Source organism: Podarcis vaucheri (assembly GCF_965113315.1).
Source record: "Podarcis vaucheri genome assembly, chromosome: 15".
NCBI classification, from domain to species: domain Eukaryota; kingdom Metazoa; phylum Chordata; class Lepidosauria; order Squamata; family Lacertidae; genus Podarcis; species Podarcis vaucheri.
In genome coordinates this window covers 9,835,010-9,854,047 of record NC_138753.1, presented here as the reverse complement: position 1 = coordinate 9,854,047, position 19,038 = coordinate 9,835,010, and the positions used below count along the sequence as shown (strand labels likewise).

General features: G+C 45.1%; 1 protein-coding gene across 1 annotated transcript; it reads left to right on the top strand.

The window, feature by feature from the left end:
* Positions 1 to 5,850: 5,850 nt before the first annotated feature.
* EXO5 (exonuclease 5) lies at positions 5,851 to 15,569 on the top strand (the record flags this gene model as incomplete). Its single annotated transcript, XM_082200918.1, has 5 exons — positions 5,851 to 6,092; positions 10,053 to 10,321; positions 11,065 to 11,169; positions 11,871 to 12,043; positions 13,105 to 15,569. The coding sequence occupies 5 exons, from the start codon at positions 5,851 to 5,853 to the stop codon at positions 13,564 to 13,566; spliced, it is 1,251 nt and encodes a 416-aa protein (XP_082057044.1). The 3' UTR covers positions 13,567 to 15,569.
* Positions 15,570 to 19,038: the final 3,469 nt, after the last annotated feature.

The window sequence follows — 19,038 nt, the reverse complement described above, 5'->3', positions numbered from 1 at the left end:
GCAGAAGGCACTTGCGTGGTGAGTCCACAGCAAGTCCAAAGAAATGAGAAGTTTCATGCAGTATATATATCCTCCAGGCACCCTCTCTCTCCTCCCCTAGGAACCGAACCACGTCGGCCTATGTACGTAGGTTGACATCACATATGTTCCTGCTCTGGTATTCTCAACCATAAAAGGATCTTCCTTCCTGTACTTCTGACCATAAAAGGATCTTCCTTCCTACTCTTATCTCGGAGGAAAGAGGTCATCATCTCCAGGAACACGCTTCTGGCGTTTTCCCCGGAAATCGGTCTGCGTGTATTTTGTGGTCAGCACATAAGATAAGGTACTGGCGTGTTTTCTCTGTTCCCCTAGAGAGCCAGGGTCATCCCTTGCCGTGACTGATAAAGGAGAGAGCTTGTTTATGCAGCTGTGTTCTTGTTATGCTTTTTGCTCAACAGCTCAAGTTTTATGCATTTTAGAGTGCTCTCTTTTGAAAGAACAAAAGGGGGGGTTGAGTCAGTTTTAAGCTTACTGCACAGAAACCCATTCCTTCAGTAGGGCTCGAAACATTACCATTCCAACAAATATTTCCTCCCCAGCAGGTTCTTGGGGACACCCCCCCAAAAAAAAACCCCCTTTGGATTCATTGCAAAAAGAAAGTTATGCCTCTCTGTGTCTCTTTATCTACAAAACTGTCTCTTACACATAGCCCTCCTGGCTTGTTCTCCTTCAAAGGGTGTTGTGGCAAAAGACTCACCCCCTCTTCTCATCATCATCATCATCACCTTTAATTTGTATACCGTCTTTCTATCTTACAATACCCAAGGCGGTTTACAAGCTGAAGAAACAAAGAACGTACACCTTATAAGAATCTAATGCAACACAAAAATGTGATGATAATAAAACTTAACTTTAAAATAAGCAGCCTACATCAAATCAAGTAACATTCAACAATCATTACAATAGTATAGGATGATATTAAGTATCAGCTTATAAAAATTACTCTTAACAATTACAATAAATAATTTATAAGCTACAATCAATAAAACCATGGCAAGCTACAGTGCATAAAACAATACAATACAAATTGAGTTGTTAAGGAGACAAAGATCTACATAACTTTTAGAAATCTGAAGGCAGCCCTGTATCAGGAAGCTTTTTATGTTTGATATTTTACTATGTTTTATATATACCGTAAGCCAGCCAGAGTGACTGGGGAAACCCAGCCAGATGGTGAGGTATAAACAATATTATTATTATTATCATTATTATTATTATTATTATTTACACAGCCTTTGTTTCATGGCTGGGTGAGCATAGATGTTTGCTTTTATGATGCAGGTCTCTGTAGAAAAGGCACAGGAAATTAATATGTGCAGATTTTCGTGCTGATAATCATCTGACAATGAGACAGCCACTTCAAGTTCCCCTCTCCCAATTTCTCCCTGTAATTAACAGAGAACCTGACAGTTTCCAGGTTTCGTTCTGCTAGACGCAAGTGCTGAACTTCTTCAAACAGATTTGGCTGGGTTTTGAACTTCACCAGGTTAGGGACACTCATTAAAGGCACAAAGGGCCTTATCAGCAACTCTGATAGTGCGGCGCAATTGTTCTGCCAACATGGATAAGCTTGAAAAATTAAAATAGAACGGCAGCAGTATGGGGAGGGGGGTGGCTTCTGCTGTTATTAATTAAGCAATTAATTTGATGTGCATGCTGACAACGGCAGAATCAACGATATCAATACAACATGCTGTGGGTTCCAGATGGCATCGAACCCATGGACATAGGATAAGAGAAAAGTTTCTAGATCTGTGCCACAAATGTCCAGGGTCTTAGCATCCTCCTCAGGATCTGCCGTGTGGATATCTGAGGCCCTACAGACTCCCTCCACTCAATATTAATTGTGCTTCTGCCGTGTTCCAGACAAAAACTCAACAAGTCCTCAAGGGGCAAAAAACTACAAGTCCCGTGATTTATGGAGCGAAAACTGACACACCGTAAATCATGTACAGCTTGGGGAAGAGGCCTTGTGGCTCAGAGTAGGCATGCTGGAGAATTTGGACAGGAACAGAAAAACAAGGAGTGGAAATTGCCCAACGTTTGCTTAATCATCCCATGTCCAGAACGGAAATCAATCCAGCGAATTCAGTCGGTATTCATGACTATTGCTGTTTTGAGTGCACAAATATTATGTAATTGATCATGGTTCCCCTACCCCCACTTGGATTATGTTTCCTTTGCATTGAAAATACATTGGAATAACGTATTTTCAAACACATGGCTGGGGTGTTCCCTTGTTTTTAACTGTGAGGAATTCTTTTGGGTGCGGCCATTTTGTCTTTTACCCCCACCAGGCTGGGACAACGTACCTGCTGTATTTGCACAGCGAAAGATGCTTTGACACCTGCTCACTTGACAAACTCCAATTCTCTGGTACTTAATCAACCGTTGGGGAGTGTCTGTGTGTGTGTGTATGTGTGCGTGTGTGAGAGAGAAAGAGACTTCCCCAAATATGACAGCTCTAATTTGTCTCTGCCTTTCCTCCTGTGAAGTGGTTTAATAAATAACCATGGCGACAGGAAAACCATTTATACATCTTGGCGGGCTTCAACAGAGATAAATAGCTAATAATTCCTATTACGGGGATGATTACACTTCACATCTTTGTTCCCCACTGGGAAGATTAATACCTAAGGGAAGTGAGCAGGGACAGCAGCGACATCTGCGGGAATATTTGTTTTCACTTTGAGTTCCGCTGGTACAAAAGCTTCGTGTGCGATCCCCTCCCCGCTTTGCTGTTCATAATTGGCATGCTTTGTTCTTCCGCTCCCCTTAACACATGTCACACAGCAGTGTAGCGCAAGCACACTCCATCTTCTGTTACTTCAGGCTTGGGGGGCCGGATGCAGTGCTTGTATCGGCCCCTCAGTGCTCTCGCCATGTCACACCCCTTCCCCCAAGGACACCCCACTTACTGGCCCTGGTTTGCAGCACCTTGATTGTTTTTGACTGGCTGGAATATGTAGCACTCTGAAATATACTCAGCTCATAGTGGTGAGGGGGGATGGAAGTTCCCCCAAAATGTCTGCTTTATATACATTATCTACACAATGGGCCTGTGGCGATCACACACGGTCCCCGGATGTTTGACGGTCTATTGATCCCTGTGCCACCACTGTGATCGCTTCCCCACTGCCACCAACCCATTTCTCTCGGGTACACACTGAGTCCAGACAGTTGTTAGCATTAAACCAAAGAAACAAGTTTATTTTATAAGCATTAACAAGCTTATGGTTTAAGATAATTTTTCTTGTCAGTTTCTTAACCTTAGTTTCTTTACCGGCCTATACCTTCCTAATACCTTCTGATTATCCCAACCGTTTAACTCACTCCTCTTAACACTCTCTCACATAAAACTAGCCCAACCCACAGACTTATCCTCCCTCTCCCTTCTCTAACTCCAGACTCTTTTTAACAACTCTAACTCCTCACCTTGGGTTACTATTGGTTAATCATTTTACACTTAGTTAACCCTTTCCTTATGACCCAGTATGATGTCACACACCTAGGAGGGCAAATGCCCAAGGGCCCCAGGTGATTGGCTAATTCTCCTGTAGGCCAATCAGGTTGTGGATTCAGTTCCACCTGGAGCTGGATTGGGTGGCTCCTGTGGACCAATCAGACTGCTGCATTCTGGGTCCTATTGTTCTAGGGCCAATCAGACTGCTGCCTTTTGGATCCTATTCAACTCAGTACATAGCACACTCCTTAGTTTTAGGAATTTGAAAGTGGAAAAATCCAATATGCCTTACTAGTCAGTCATAAAGGTAAAAAAGCTAAAGGACCACTGGACGGTTAAGTCCAGTCAAAGGCGACTATGGGGTTGCTGAGCTCCTCTCACTTTTCAGGCCAAAGGAGCCAGCGTTGGTCCACAGACAGCTTTCCGGGTCATGTGGCCAGCATGACTAAACCGCGTCTGGCGCAACGGGACACCGTGACAGAAACCAGTGCACACGGAAACACTGTTTACCTTCCCACCGCAGTGGTACCTATTTATCTACTTGCACTGGTGTGATTTCGAACTGCTCGGTTGGCAGGAGCTGGGACAGAGCGACGGAAGCACACCCCGCCACAGGGATTTGAACCACCAACTTATTTTTTTTAAAAAAAAATCTTTTTTCCTTTATAGCAACCAAATAAAATTTCTTCATCACATATATCTTTGCTCAAATTGAGCTTTTACTTCCTCCCGTCCCCCTCCCTTGACTTCCATATATAATCACTTTTATCTTAGCATTTCTAAATCACCCTATTTACCTTATCTCCATACTTAAAAAAACTTACTTCTAACATTTATAAACAGGTATCAAATCATAACCTAACGAAAAGGAGGTTCTGATCCTGTGCAGTGCCAGGGCATGCAGCCCAACATTTTTTTAAATCCCTATTTTTACTTTATGTTAAAGTGGGCTTAAAAACACACATCCCTAGCCCCATCCTGGAATTCCTTCAGGGGTGGATGTGGGGTGGCGTGGAAGGATCCCAGGACGGCACAGGGCTAAACTTGCCCAATCTGGGGGTCGGAGGGCTTTTGGGGGGAAGGGTCCGTGCGTGCAAACTAGCCTACTGAAAAAGGTAAAATACACTTCTTCTTTTCCTCCACCAACTGGGCTGAGAATGGCTTCCCGCTAATAACAGTAGAGAAATCCTCCATTTATTTTATAACCTTCTCTTAAAACTGCATCGATACTCTGGTTCCCTGAGAACCGGGAGTTCTCTTTCGCGGGGCTCGAAAACAGTTCGCATTGGCGGACCATATGCAAATCCTCCAAGCCAGCAAAGTGCGCCGCCTCCAAGATCGCAGAGATAAAGCACAGACTGACATTCCTTCGTTGAAAGGTGGGACTTCTTCTTGGTGACGTTTGATGGTATTATTTTTTCCCCCTTGCCTTAAGCTGATAAAAAAAAGCAACACTAGCTATGAAACCAAACCTTATGAGAAACAGTTGAAGGAGTTGGGTAGTTTTTCGTCTGGGGAAGAGGAAACTGAGCGGAAATAGGATTGTTGTTGTTTAGTCGTGTCCGACTCTTCGTGACCCCATTGTCCAGAGCACGCCAGGCACTCCTGTCTTCCACTGCCTCCCGCAGTTGGGTCAAACTCATGCTGGTAGCTTCGAGAACACTATCCAACCATCTCGTCCTCTGTCGTCCCCTTCTCCTTGTGCCCTCCATCTTTCCCAAGATCAGGGTCTTTTCCAGGGAGTCTTCTCTTCTCATGAGGTGGTCAAAGTATTGGAGCCTCAGCTTCACGATCTGTCCTTCCAGTGAGCACTCAGGGCTGATTTCCTTCAGAATGGAGAGGTTGGATCTTCTTGCAGTCCATGGGACTCTCAAGAGTCTCTTCCAGCACCATAATTCAAAAGCATCAATTCTTCGGCGATCAGCCTTCTTTATGGTCCAGCTCTTACTTCCATACATCACTACTGGGATAGCTTTAACTATAGGACCTAAAGATCCGTCAGATGGGAAGAGGGAACAAGATTGTTTTCTCCTGCAACTCTTAAAAATCTTTGTCTGGCGGGATCTGTTCCCCAGCATCTCTCCAACCCCTGATAGATCAACACACTGCTTTTTTTCCTTAATTTTTTTAAAGGGTACTCTCATTTCCCTACTCATATTGAAATCCTGCCCCGCAATGAAGCCAAACTTAGATTCACAAAGTGTTTAGGGGGTACCCCTGCGTCCCCTCCAGAAAAAAAGCACTGGATCAACAGCAAAAAAGATTCTTATTAAGAAATTTTAAAGGCTGTAGTAGTCTCTGGAGTAAGGGGAGAGTACACTGCTCTACTTTTCCTTCGTAAATCTATGGCTAAGGGCCGCCGCTTCTTACTGAATGGAAGGGAGGGGATTCCTCGAGCTACGTCACTGACTCCGCCTCCCAGGTGCTTCCGCGGCGAAGAATGGCTGTTTTGCAATAGCAGCAGCGGCAAGCTCGGGAAAAAAGTCATGTCCGGGCGTGACTCCGGATTGGAGGAAGCTGAAGCGGCGTCTGGCTTCTCCGATCTGAGCGACTCCGAATTCCTGCAAATCGAGGAGCCGGAGGCTGGGTAAGCAGGCGCCTCCCTCCCCCTGCATTTTGTTTCTGACAACCTCCGCATCCGCAGTTCCAAAACTACCACCCGATCCCGCCGGGTCTCCACGAGGTTTGCTTGGGGGGATTAGTGTCATAGACTCATTGTAGGGTCGGAAGGCTCCCCGAGGATCATCTAGTCCAACCCCCTGCAAGGCAGGAATATGCAGTTGTGCCATACGGGGATCGAACCTTCAACCTTGGCGTCGTCAGCACCATTCTTTAACCAACTGAGCTATGTCTAATATTACACAAGAATCAGCCGTGTTGGTCTGACGCAGTAGATATATATATATATATATATATATATATATATATGCTTTCGTAGATTTTCACGGGTACAGGAATGCAGGTTTTGGTGTCTTCGGGTGTCTTCCCGTGTAAGAGTCGGGGTGTCTGTGCGACGTTTCGACGAGGTCTCACTCGTCATCTTCAGGCTGGTGCTTTCGGCTTCTTGTTACTGGCGAGGAGCTCCAGGTCGTCCAGCGCAGCCAAGAGCCGCTCGCGGGTGCTGCTCCGCCCTCCGCCTGGGTCTGGTGTGGTTGATTGGTGACGGCGTTCTGTGTGCCTCTGGTTCTGGTGTCGGTTTTTGTGGGGAGGGCTAATTTCCAGATGTCTGGCAGGCGGGACGTGTCGTCACGCTTGTTCATGTTGTGAGGGTGTTTCTCTATCTCGATGGCTTCCATGATTATTCTCTTGTGGTGATGTTCCATGTTAAAGAGCAATTTGGAATCTGCAAAATTAATTTCGTGTCCTGTTTCTTTCATGTGTTGGAAAAGAGAGGAAGTTCACACAGAACGCCGTCACCAATCAACCACACCAGACCCAAACCCAGACCCTCTCCACAGACATATTACAGACTCCATCCAGTAGCCAAACTATAGTGGCACCTCCGGATGCTGCACCCCCCTGCAATCCCTACACAGATCTGGCTGGCACAAGGCACAAAACCACAGCTCGCCCCTATACACGAAGCCAAGCCAGAGCACAACTAAATGCAGCACAGCCATCTTCTCAGAAAAACTCTTCACAAGCTCAAGAGGTCAAGACACGAAAGCTTTAGCAACTAATCTACACTTAATGACCCACCCAGTGGTATTCAGAATATCACTCATGAAATCACCCAAGATATCCCTCAAGTAATTAAGGAACAAAAGAAGAAAAGGCACACTAATCTAGGAACTTCCTCTCTGCCCAGAACGTTGGAGGCTATACACCACACCCCTCAACAGTATTTATAGGAACTCAAACACCAGATTCTGCTCTGTTCCAGTAACAAGAAGCCGAAAGCACCAGCCTGAAGATGACGAGTGAGACCTCGTCGAAACGTCGCCCAGACACCCCGACTCTTACACGGGAAGACACCCGAAGACACCAAAACCTACATTCCTGTACCCGTGAAAATCTACGAAAGCATATATATATATGGAACATCTTTAACATGGAACATCTCTTTAACATGGAACATCACCACAAGAGAATAATCATGGAAGCCATCGAGATAGAGAAACACCCTCACAACATGAACAAGCCTGAAGATGACGAGTGAGACCTCGTCGAAACGTCGCCCAGACACCCCGACTCTTACACGGGAAGACACCCGAAGACACCAAAACCTACATTCCTGTACCCGTGAAAATCTACGAAAGCATATATATATATGGAACATCTTTAACATGGAACATCTCTTTAACATGGAACATCACCACAAGAGAATAATCATGGAAGCCATCGAGATAGAGAAACACCCTCACAACATGAACAAGCGTGACGACACGTCCCGCCTGCCAGACATCTGGAAATTAGCCCTCCCCACAAAAACCGACACCAGAACCAGAGGCACACAGAACGCCGTCACCAATCAACCACACCAGACCCAAACCCAGACCCTCTCCACAGACATATTACAGACTCCATCCAGTAGCCAAACTATAGTGGCACCTCCGGATGCTGCACCCCCCTGCAATCCCTACACAGATCTGGCTGGCACAAGGCACAAAACCACAGCTCGCCCCTATACACGAAGCCAAGCCAGAGCACAACTAAATGCAGCACAGCCATCTTCTCAGAAAAACTCTTCACAAGCTCAAGAGGTCAAGACACGAAAGCTTTAGCAACTAATCTACACTTAATGACCCACCCAGTGGTATTCAGAATATCACTCATGAAATCACCCAAGATATCCCTCAAGTAATTAAGGAACAAAAGAAGAAAAGGCACACTAATCTAGGAACTTCCTCTCTGCCCAGAACGTTGGAGGCTATACACCACACCCCTCAACAGTATTTATAGGAACTCAAACACCAGACTCTGCTCTGTTCCAGTAACAAGAAGCCGAAAGCACCAGCCTGAAGATGACGAGTGAGACCTCGTCGAAACGTCGCACAGACACCCCGACTCTTACACGGGAAGACACCCGAAGACACCAAAACCTGCATATATATATATATATATATATATATATAATTTTAAAAAGTCCAGTAGCACCTTAGAGACTAACTAAGTTTGTTCTTGGTATGAGCTTTTGTGTATTCAGGTATCTGAAGAAGTGTGCGTGCACACGAAAGCTCATACCAAGAACAAACTTAGTCTCTAAGGTGCTACTGGACTTTTTAAATTTTCTAATTATATTTCTATTGCGTCAGACCAACACGGCTACCTACCTGAATCTAGAACCATGGAAGGAACATTGAGCCGCGTGAAATGGAAGTCCATCGTATCTGAAGAAGTGACCATTACACAAGAACAATTTGTGTATAACCCTTCGAAAGGTCTATGGTAAGGCAAGCTGATACTTTTGCTTGCTGCAGCAAGACTATCGGTTGAGTTTGGAAATAGACCTTTGGTATAAAAATGCATGGAGGTTGAGTGTCACTGAGAAGATAACCCACAATGTAATGGTGCGGAAAGGAAAGGGGGGGGAAACAATGCCTTTTATGCCATCAGGGGTCTATTTATTTTATATACTAGTGAAAAGGATTGACAAAGTATGATGTTAGACACATCACTAAAGCCTGGATTTTGTGACCATGCATACTTACTTTAGCTGGAGAAGATGACCTTGTTGTTGATGATGCTTCCGCACAGTGATGGCAGAATAACCTAGGAGGGGCTGAATATGGATATTATAAAGACTTGCCTTTTTGCTGGCAGCTGGGGGAAATCCAGTGTGGGATGGTGATTAGAGTTCTGGGAGACCAGGGTTCAAATCCTCACTCAGCCACAAAACTCATGGGGTGACCTTGGGCCAGTCACTGTCTCTCAGCCAAACCTTAACTCACTGGGTTATTGTGAGGATAAAATAGGGAGAAGTATTTACGCCGCCCTGAACTCCTCAGAGGAAATGAAATAAATAGATAACACTTGCAGGGGTGGGGACAGATACAGTGGTACCTCGGGTTAAGAACTTAATTCGTTCTGGAGGTCTGTTCTTAACCTGAAACTGTTCTTAACCTGAAGCACCACTTTAGCTAATGGGGCCTCCTGCTGCCGCCGCGCCACCAGAGCACGATTTCTGTTCTCATACTGAACCAAAGTTCTTAACCCGAGGTACTGTTTCTGGGTTAGCGGAGTCTGTAACCTGAGGCATATGTAACCTGAAGCGTATGTAACCCGAGGTACCACTGTATTATTGGTTTCCTTAGATATGTAACAAAATATAACTTGGCAAGTAAACATAATACAGTGGTACCTCAGGTTACAGACGCTTCAGAAATCGTTCTCCGGTGGCGCGGCAGCAGGAGGAGGCCCCATTAACAAATTAAGTTCTTAACCCTAGGTACCACTGTATATATATTTTTTAAAAAATGATATTTATTGAAACAAAAAAAATTAAAATTACACAGAAAAAAGACAAAATTACAAAAAAGAAAAAAAAACACAGAATGTTCTGCCACTGTAATGACTTTTAAAATAACCTTGCCTTTCGTTCAACCAGGCATTCTGAGAAGCCAAGTTGTTCCCTTGGCCCTCTTACAGAACCTGAGGGTGGCGATGTGGCGAAAGGGAACGTGCTTGAAACAGCGAAAAGAAAGCGATCGCATGTGCCGCTCGAAATCTTCCACCTGCGTTACCTTTCAGTCACGGATATATCCGCACAGGTGTGGTGCGAACAGCAAATGGTTTACAGGCGAGAGCGTCCAGACCTGATGTCTCCTGAAAATATTGTGCTGTTGAACACAGGGAAGAGCATTCACCTCGCCAGAGGTAAGGGTGCTTTGCAGTCCATTCCCTGCTTCTTCAAAACATGTTTTTCTGCAGCACAAAGTTCTGATTTAGAACTTAAAGTGGATCAGGCCCATGGCCCATCTAGTCTAGCATCCTGTTCTCACAGTGGCCGACCAGACGCTTGCGGAAAGCCTGCAAGCAGGACCCAAGCAAAATATAATTCTCCCCTTCTGCGGTTCCCAGCGATTGGTGTTCAGGGGCAGGTAAAGGGTAAAGGACCCTTCACAGTGGAGGTCTTGTTGGCATCCGTCTGTCTCAAGAGACAATGGAGTACACCTCCAGGGGTAAAGTCAGACCTTACGCAGGTGACCTCCCCAGGGTGCAAGCCTGGGTGGTGTGTTAACTGGGTGTTAACTCTGGAAGTGTACGCTTGATTCTGAACGAAGACCACAATACACATCAAGAGGCTTAGTTTGGTCAGAATTGAGTGTACGTTTCCAGAGTTAACACTAAATTCACTACTTCTGGTGAATGAGCCACAAGAGGGCTGTGGAATTTTGTGTCCTGGGCTTTTTAGACTCGTCTCCCCATGTCCTGTCTGAAACCAAAGGGGGGCATTGTTTGCCACAGGTGAATTCTTTTTAACTCTCCTACCCCACTAGTAAGGAGTCAGGTGCAGTGAAAAAAGATGGAGGTTGATGGGGCAGTACCCCACTTTCCCACATGGACCAGCATCCACTGAGCTCATCTTTCCTCTTCCCCTGTCCTTGTTTTCAACACAGAGCTGGAAGACCATGACCTGGTGACGGTCAGCACCACAAGTCGAGAAGATTCCTGGGCGATAAAAGTGCTGAATCTTCTGGGGATGCTTTTGGTGCTGCAGGAAGGTATGGGGGCTTCCCTTGAGTCAATGAGCCGCCCACATTACTCTGGGGCTATACTAGATATAGATATGCTGATACTGATATTGATGTTGTATCTTTGGTTTTGGGTCCTGTGATTTATATGGAGATTGTTTCCTTTTTTAATAATCTTTATTAATTTAAATTACACACATACGCAAAGAATTTACGATCTCATACTCCAAAAAGAAAATTAAAGAAAAAACAATTAAGAAAAGAAGAAAAGAAAAAAAATACAGAAAAAAGAAAGAAGAAAATGCAGATTTACATGCATAAAAAAACTTAATCTTCCTAATTAATACTTAAATAAACACTTAAATAAAAAAGACTCCTGACAAAACAAGTCTTCCAATCATTCTCATTGTACTGTTTTATACTGCCATTGTTTTTTCCGCACAGTTTTATATTCTTTAATTTTGTTCCCGTCTACTCCACAAACGGTATTTGTCGTGTTTACAAGTATCACTCAAGTTCTGCTAATATGGTGTGGTTGGTACAATATGATCTTCATTCTCCATTCTCCAAATATATGGAGATTGTTTCCATTTGGTTGTGTACTTTTTGATGAGTTTTATTTATTGTTTATGACATTATGTTTGCAATTGTGTAAATCTTGTCAACAATGGAGAGGCGGCATACAAATAAAATGATGATGATCTAATATATTGCATCCTCTTTTACTGAAGGTCACCGTGTGCGAGAATTTCCAGTGTTTGGAGTGCTGGAAGACATCTTTGTGGTTGGGGTCATTGATCAGCTGGGTTATACACCCAAAGGAGAGCTGGAGCTGAATGAGCTGAAGACCCGGAACAATGCCTCCATGCCCTCGGCGGCACAGAAAAAGCGGGACCGTTTTCAGGTGAGTCAACGAGCTGCTGGTTGCAGGAGGCATCTGCCTAGCTTGCGAGTTGCTAAGCCAGGTGCAGCTGTGCCGCATGACTGCACGTGGCAGAGCTCCTGCTTTGCACACAAGACATCCCAGGTTCAATTCATGAGGAAGAGTGTTGGCTGGCACTCGTTAGGACTGGTTGGGTGGAAGGAAAGGAGCCCAACAGTAGGTGGCGCCAGAGCCAACTGATGCCAGTTTTGTTGAGTTCCGCAAGGGCAACACAGAGACAGAGGAGGAGGAGGAAGGTGATAGGCAGGGCCACCCCTGGACTGATTATTAGTGAGAAGGCAGGCAGGTGGGGGTTTGCGGGGCAGTGCCCCATTTGGCCAATGGGCTGGCCTCCAGTACAGTGGTACCTCGTTAAGGACTTAATTCGTTCCGGAGTTCCGTTCTTAACCTGAAATTGTTCTTAACCTGAGGTACCACTTTAACTAATGGGGCCTCCTGCTGCCGCCGCACTGCCACCGCACAATTTCTATTCTCATCCTGAAGCAAAGTTCTTAACCCAAGGTACTATTTCTGGGTTAGCGGAGTCTGTAACCTGAAGCATCTGTAACCTGAAGTGTCTGTAACCCGAGGTACCGCTGTACATTTAAAAGCACTATGATGCCCCTTTTAACAAACTTGGCTTCTCCCAGAGAATTCTGGGAGCTGTAGTTTGTTTAGAGTGCTGAGAGTTAGACCATAGATTGTAGAGCTGGGGATCATCTAGTCCTGTCCCCTGCAAAGCAGGGATATGCAGCTGTCCCATACGGGGATTGAACCTGCCATCTTGGTGTTATCAGCACCAGGCTCTAACCAGCTGAGCTATCCACCTGCTAGAAAGCTCCTATCCCCCTCGCAGAACTTGCAGAGTGGTGTGACAGCCAATCCCTTTTCACAGGGAAATCTGAAACGATTTTCTATTGCTATACGCTGCTTTGATGTTTTGTGAGAGGCTGGTGAAGGCAAATGCTTTTGTAAATAACTCACCCGAATTAAGTGTCAGGTGTCTGTTGTCTTAACATGCGCATCGTTGGTATTATTTCCAGGTCTTTCTGTATAAGTATCTCTTTGATGCCATGGTACGAGGGTGCCTGGCGCCGGACAGTTTTCTCCAGCGACTCCACCTGAGGCCCGAGCAACTGCTTGGCCCCCACGTCCAGGATCAGGCCCGGAAGTCGGGTTTCACGGTGAGCCGCTTCCGGGACCTCCTGGAGCTGCTGTCCCTCAACCTGACACACTGTGAGATCCCCGCCATCGACCGTTTGCAAATTGAGTACATCCACCAGGATTCCGGCGCCACACTTGGCACTGAGGTCTTTGCCTATGACCAGGATGAGGTTGGAGCCGCAGTGCGGTATTTCTTGGCCTACTGGAAAGGGCAGCGGGACTCCAGAGGGGTGGATGTTGAGGACGCCTGGAAGTGCCGCTATTGTGCCTACGCCGGCATTTGCGAATGGAGGATGGGGAAAGCCGGCAGCCCAACAGAGCAGTGGAAAAAGTCCAAGTGACATTGGTATGACCCAACCTTTGGACTAGGCCACAGTCTCCAGAGATCCACAGGACCATCCCTTTGTGCAAATCAGGGTTTCCCAAACTTGGGTCTCCAGCTGTTTTGGACTACAACTCCCATCATCCATAGCTATCGAGACAAGCAGTCAGGGTTGATGGGAATTGTAGCCCCAAAACATCTGGAGGCCCAGGTTTGGGATAAGCTGGTCCTGATGGTACAAAGTTTTCCACCTTCACAGTTTTGCTTCACCAGTTCGAAGAGAGCATCTTTTTTCCCACCACCACGACTGCTACTGCCCCCAGCCAGATGTTTTAATAGCCTGCACTGGTCTGGGTCAGGGCTGAGGGAAACCTGTGGCCTCCCAGATGTTTTTGGACACTGGTTTCCATCAGCCCCAGGCAGCATGGACACTGGTTAGGGGTGAACTGAGCTGTAGGCCATCACCTCTGGATAATAATAATATTGTTGTTGGACCAATCTCTGATCCAGCCCCACACTTTACATAACCCAAGTTTATAAATGATATTGGACTACAACTCCCACAATCCCTCACCCATTGGCTGGGGCCCAACATCAGCCTCTTGTATAGGATCATGGGGAATTTTTTGCAGTTCTAAACAGGTCCCGAGTTCTTCTACATCAGCTTCCAAAAAGCTCTTCCTTCTATTCAGCAACTGCCAGCTGTGGTGGTTGATGTGCCCTAATGCAGGAAGAAGAAAAAGAAGAAGGGGAAAGACGGTGTCTCAGAAGCAATAAGGTTTTAATGGCCTGACACGCTCTAAAAATGTCTTCCCCTAGAAGGGCTTCCTTCTGCAACATGACATCCTCCACCAGGAAAACGGAACAAGGCAGCCTGCACCAATCTGGTGCAGTGGGACTGATGGCAGCTGTAGTCCAGCACATTTGGAGGACACCATGTTGGTGAAGGTTGGACTGAGGTCTCAGGGTGCCCCATGTTTGGTGCCCCTGTGGCAGCCATGTTCAAAAGGCCATCTTTAGTCCCATGCTCCTCTAAGACACCCATCTCCCTCTTTCACCCCTTTTCTGGTTATTGGTGCATTCCATTTTCTTTCCACTGCTTGTCGATGCATTCATGAGCCAGACCATCATGCCAAGAAAAGAGGGGAATCCGTACTTGTGGCTGTTCCAAAGGACATTGTGTGTGTTTGTGTGTATATTCAGCCTTTCTGGCTTGGATGTGTTGATACAAATGCTCTGTTTTAAAAAATAATTTAAACCCCGCTTTTCCAGTGAAATGAAACAATTATACAATCAATTCCCCTGGAGAGCAGTTGGCCTTGGAAGTGGTATGGAAAATTCCCCACCCTGTTCGGAACCAATGCTTGCAACAAGGATTCTCAATGGGGCAGATTTTTGTCTCAAATGAGCCTGTTCTCTGCAAATGTGATTCTGGGCGGCAGCCAATACTACTCCTGGTAGACCTATTGAAAAGCATAGACATGATGAACTTGGGCCAATTCGTTTTAAAGGGTCTGCTGTCAGTAAAATTTAATTGGCTACAGCGCTTTGTGTTGGCTAGGCTTCTGCAGAAGCCTGGTTAGGATTTCCAGAAAGAGCCCTGAGCAACTACATTTCATGGTGCGAGAGCAAACTTTGTCTTGTATTTGCACCGAAGGGAAAAGAGAAGCACTGCAGGCCGATGCCTGAAAATGACCTGATTACGCTGAAATTGTAAATGGAATTTTCTCTGCAGAATTCAGTTCCTCCCCATGTTTGAGCCGAAACCTTGATTGTTTACATGCAAACTGGTGCTCTGTAACCTTTCTCATATTGATCCAGCACGTATTTCTTGGATATTTATATATCCATTTACTTATATATACATATATATATTGTATTTGTATAACTGATATGTAGCATTTTTCCTTTAGGTTTCCCGCCCCGCCCCCTAAAAAACACACTCTTATATGCTATCAAGAACACTTTTCTAATTTCTTTTACAAAATGCTATACTGGGAATAAAATTTGATTATTATTTTTTCCAGCCGTTGATGATTCCTCCCTCCCTCTCTCTCAACAAAGCTGATATCTTAACAGTATTCAGTCGCTCACAGAGTTTTCTAAAGAGGTCCCTTTTGTTGGGTTTTCAGCTGTTCCCCCTCCCTTCCCGCCCCCTAATTCCGCATATAAAATCATAGCCAGTGTTATGATATACAAAGCATGGGTGGGTGTGAATATTTATCATTCTGAAGCCTTTTACATAGTTCAGCAGATGTTCATATTCTTAAGCCCTGTGCCACTCCTGCTGTGTGTACACACACAAACACAATTCTGCCATCTGCGTCTGATATGAAATAAGAAGTTCCAATCTCAGAAACGACAAATGGAAAGCGGTGTGGTTTGGCTGAACTACTTCTGGCTACACTCCCGTTACTGAATGTTATACCATGCCAAACGTTAGTGCCCCCCTTCCCCTTTGATCTGGCACCTAATTAGCCCAGAGCTACAACCTGTATCAATACAGAGTCTGCTATTGTTGGCATCCATTTGTCTTGAGAAACAATGGAGTATGCCTCTGGGGGTGAAGTTAAATCGCTGGAGAATCACAGCGCCTGCTATGGCTGCAGAGACTGGTAACTCATAACCGCTGCCTCCTACATTGCTTCTGCTGTGTCGACAGCACCAAAGTGACCCCTCTGGGGTGCAAGTCTCTGCAGTATGTATGGAGGTCCTGGGCTCCTTCCAAGTATAGGAATCACATTCCATTTTATGCAAGCTCTGGATTTAAGTCTGAAAAACTCATCGGCTGCCAGTGAGAACAAGACCTTGAGGGGCCACCAGGTGGCAGTATGAGACACTTCTGATGGAAACAAAATTGGATCGACAAACACGATTCAAACGGGAGCTTTGCGAAGATGAAATGGGAAGTGGAGAATGGGGATGGGGGAGAGAAATCTAATTCAGACTCCCGCACAGATTCAGATGCAGGATGAAATGACGGCGGCAACTCTTACTGGCTGGCAATTTTCTGGGGCTGCTGGGAGTTGGGAGCCCAAGAACGTCTACAATGTAAAGTCTTTCTCCCCAGCATAAGACATTCAATGTGTGCTTTAAGTTGCCATGCAAACATGTCCAACTGGGCTGCACTCTATCATCTGTGTGTCAAACTTCATCCTAAGGACTCAGGTGGTGTGTATTTTCTTTGATTGTACCACTCATAGGAGTGTACGAGACAATGTTTTCATTCCTCTACCCCATTTCCTTTTGCTGTTAAAGTCCACATCAATATTGGCCAGTCATTCGGGGGGGGGGTTGTGTTTGTTGAATTATCCTCTTAGAATCATAGAATTGCAAGGGATCCAAGGGTCATCTAGTCCAACCCTCTGCAATGGAAGAATCACAGCTAAAGGAATCCTGACACAAGCCCCTCCCCAACCTGTGTTTAAAAACCGTCAGTGACGAAGAATCCACCACCTTCCATATCATGGGACCTGTTCTTTGTTGCTCTGTTGTTCTGAACACAATTCAAAGTGTTGGTGCTGACCTTTCAAGCCCTAAACGGCCTCAGCCCTGTATACCTGAAGGAGCATCTCCACCTCCATCGTTCTACCCGGACACTGAGGTCCAGCGCCGAGGGCCTTCTGGCAGTTCCCTCATTGCTAGAAGTGAGGTTACAGGGAATCAGGCAGAGGGCCTTCTTGGTAGTGGTGCCCGTCCTGTGGAATGCCCTCCTGTCAGATGTCAAGGAAATAAGCAACTATCTGACTTTTAGAAGACATCTGAAGGCGGCCCTGTTTAGGGACGTTTTTAATGTTTGATTGTGTTTTTAATATTCTGTTGGGAGCCGCCCAGAGAGGCTGGGAAGGCCCAGCCAGATGGGTGGGGTATAAATTATTATTATTATTATTATTATTATTATTATTATTATTATTACTACTACTATAATAATATTTACTATTAATATTATTATTATTACTACTACTACTACTACTCCAGAAGGCAATTATTAGAAATGGATGGAAACTGGAGGGAAGCAGCTATCAGCTCAACTTTGGGAGAAAGTTTCCAGCAACGGGTTATGATAAATAAAAATTAATTTATACATACCCCGCCCTCCCCGGCCAGGACCGGGCTCAGGGCGGCTAACGTCAAAATATATAATACATTAAAAACATAAAATCAAACAATTGATTAAAATACAGCTTAAAATTAAATTAAGATCAGAATAACATCAGATGGCAACCCACGAATTATAACTATAGGAGTTAGGAGCAATAAGTGCTCACCAGTCCCCCAACTCCAGGATAATTCAATTCAATTTGTGTTATTTGTGCGAGTCTTAGCTATTTGTGCTGGTCTTATATGAGCCAGTGGGAAGAGTTAGGGAGACCACTTACACACAGGGTCTTATAAAGAGAGGAGGGTCAGACTGGGATCCAACCAAAGGCCTGGCAGAACAGTTCCGTCTCGCAGGCTCTGCGGAAAGGTGTCATATACAGCATATATTCAACACACAAAAAAACAGTGACAATTTGTTGTTGGCAATGGACAGCTGGACATATAAAGTGCCCCATTACCTTCAGTAGCTTAGGGCCTCGTCAAACCTAAATCTGGCCCTGAATGGGATTTTGGTGAGATCTTCCCATGTTGGCCGGAAAGTGGGGGGCAGGGGGGGGCAGGGCTTGCAGCCCATGTTGGGGGTTAGGGGGTGGGTCTAAACACTGTGACACACACCTGTCTTCATGTTCCTTCATCCTCCCCCCTGTGACGCCTGCATGAACAAAAAGCCTAAGACACCGATAGACACAAAATATTTTATTTTAATTGTGAATTTTGCAAAGACACATTTAAGCAACAAAATATACATTTCTGACCTTTCTGTAGAATTTGTTTTATACAATAACAAATACAAGAGGCTACCGTAGCAATAAATTAAATATACATTATTTACAACGTACATCAGCAACCGGCTACAAAGCGTCGCCTCCTCACAAACAAAAGAATTATATTTCATTTTGTCAGAGACCTTTCGAAAAAGAATTCTGCTTTTCTCTCACACACTCACACTCCCTGCAACTATCATTTTTTTCTTTTCATTAGGAGCCTAATTAAGAGGAAAATTTTCCTGCTCTGTTGAAATGAATGAGACCTTTTGAATAACCACAAAATCCAGCATTTTCCTTCGAGGGAGATCATTTTAAATACCATGCTACAACCATGAAGAAGAGAAAGAAGAAAAGTGAAATGCATGCTTTGTATGTTTTGTTTTTTTCACCCAACAAAAACAAAATTATTTTAGAATTCAAGGAGAAATGGAATTGTGGAGTTTCAAGGAAGGAAAATGTGCATTTTTCTCCCTTCTTCCAAACTCTAGAATGCAGAATTGGCAAATGATATTTACCAGCAGCAGGTTCTGCGCAGACAAAAAAGGATTTCTTTACAGCAGCACATATTTTGCTGCCAAGAAGACATGATGGCAGTCGACTTTTGTAGGGAATCAGGATAAATT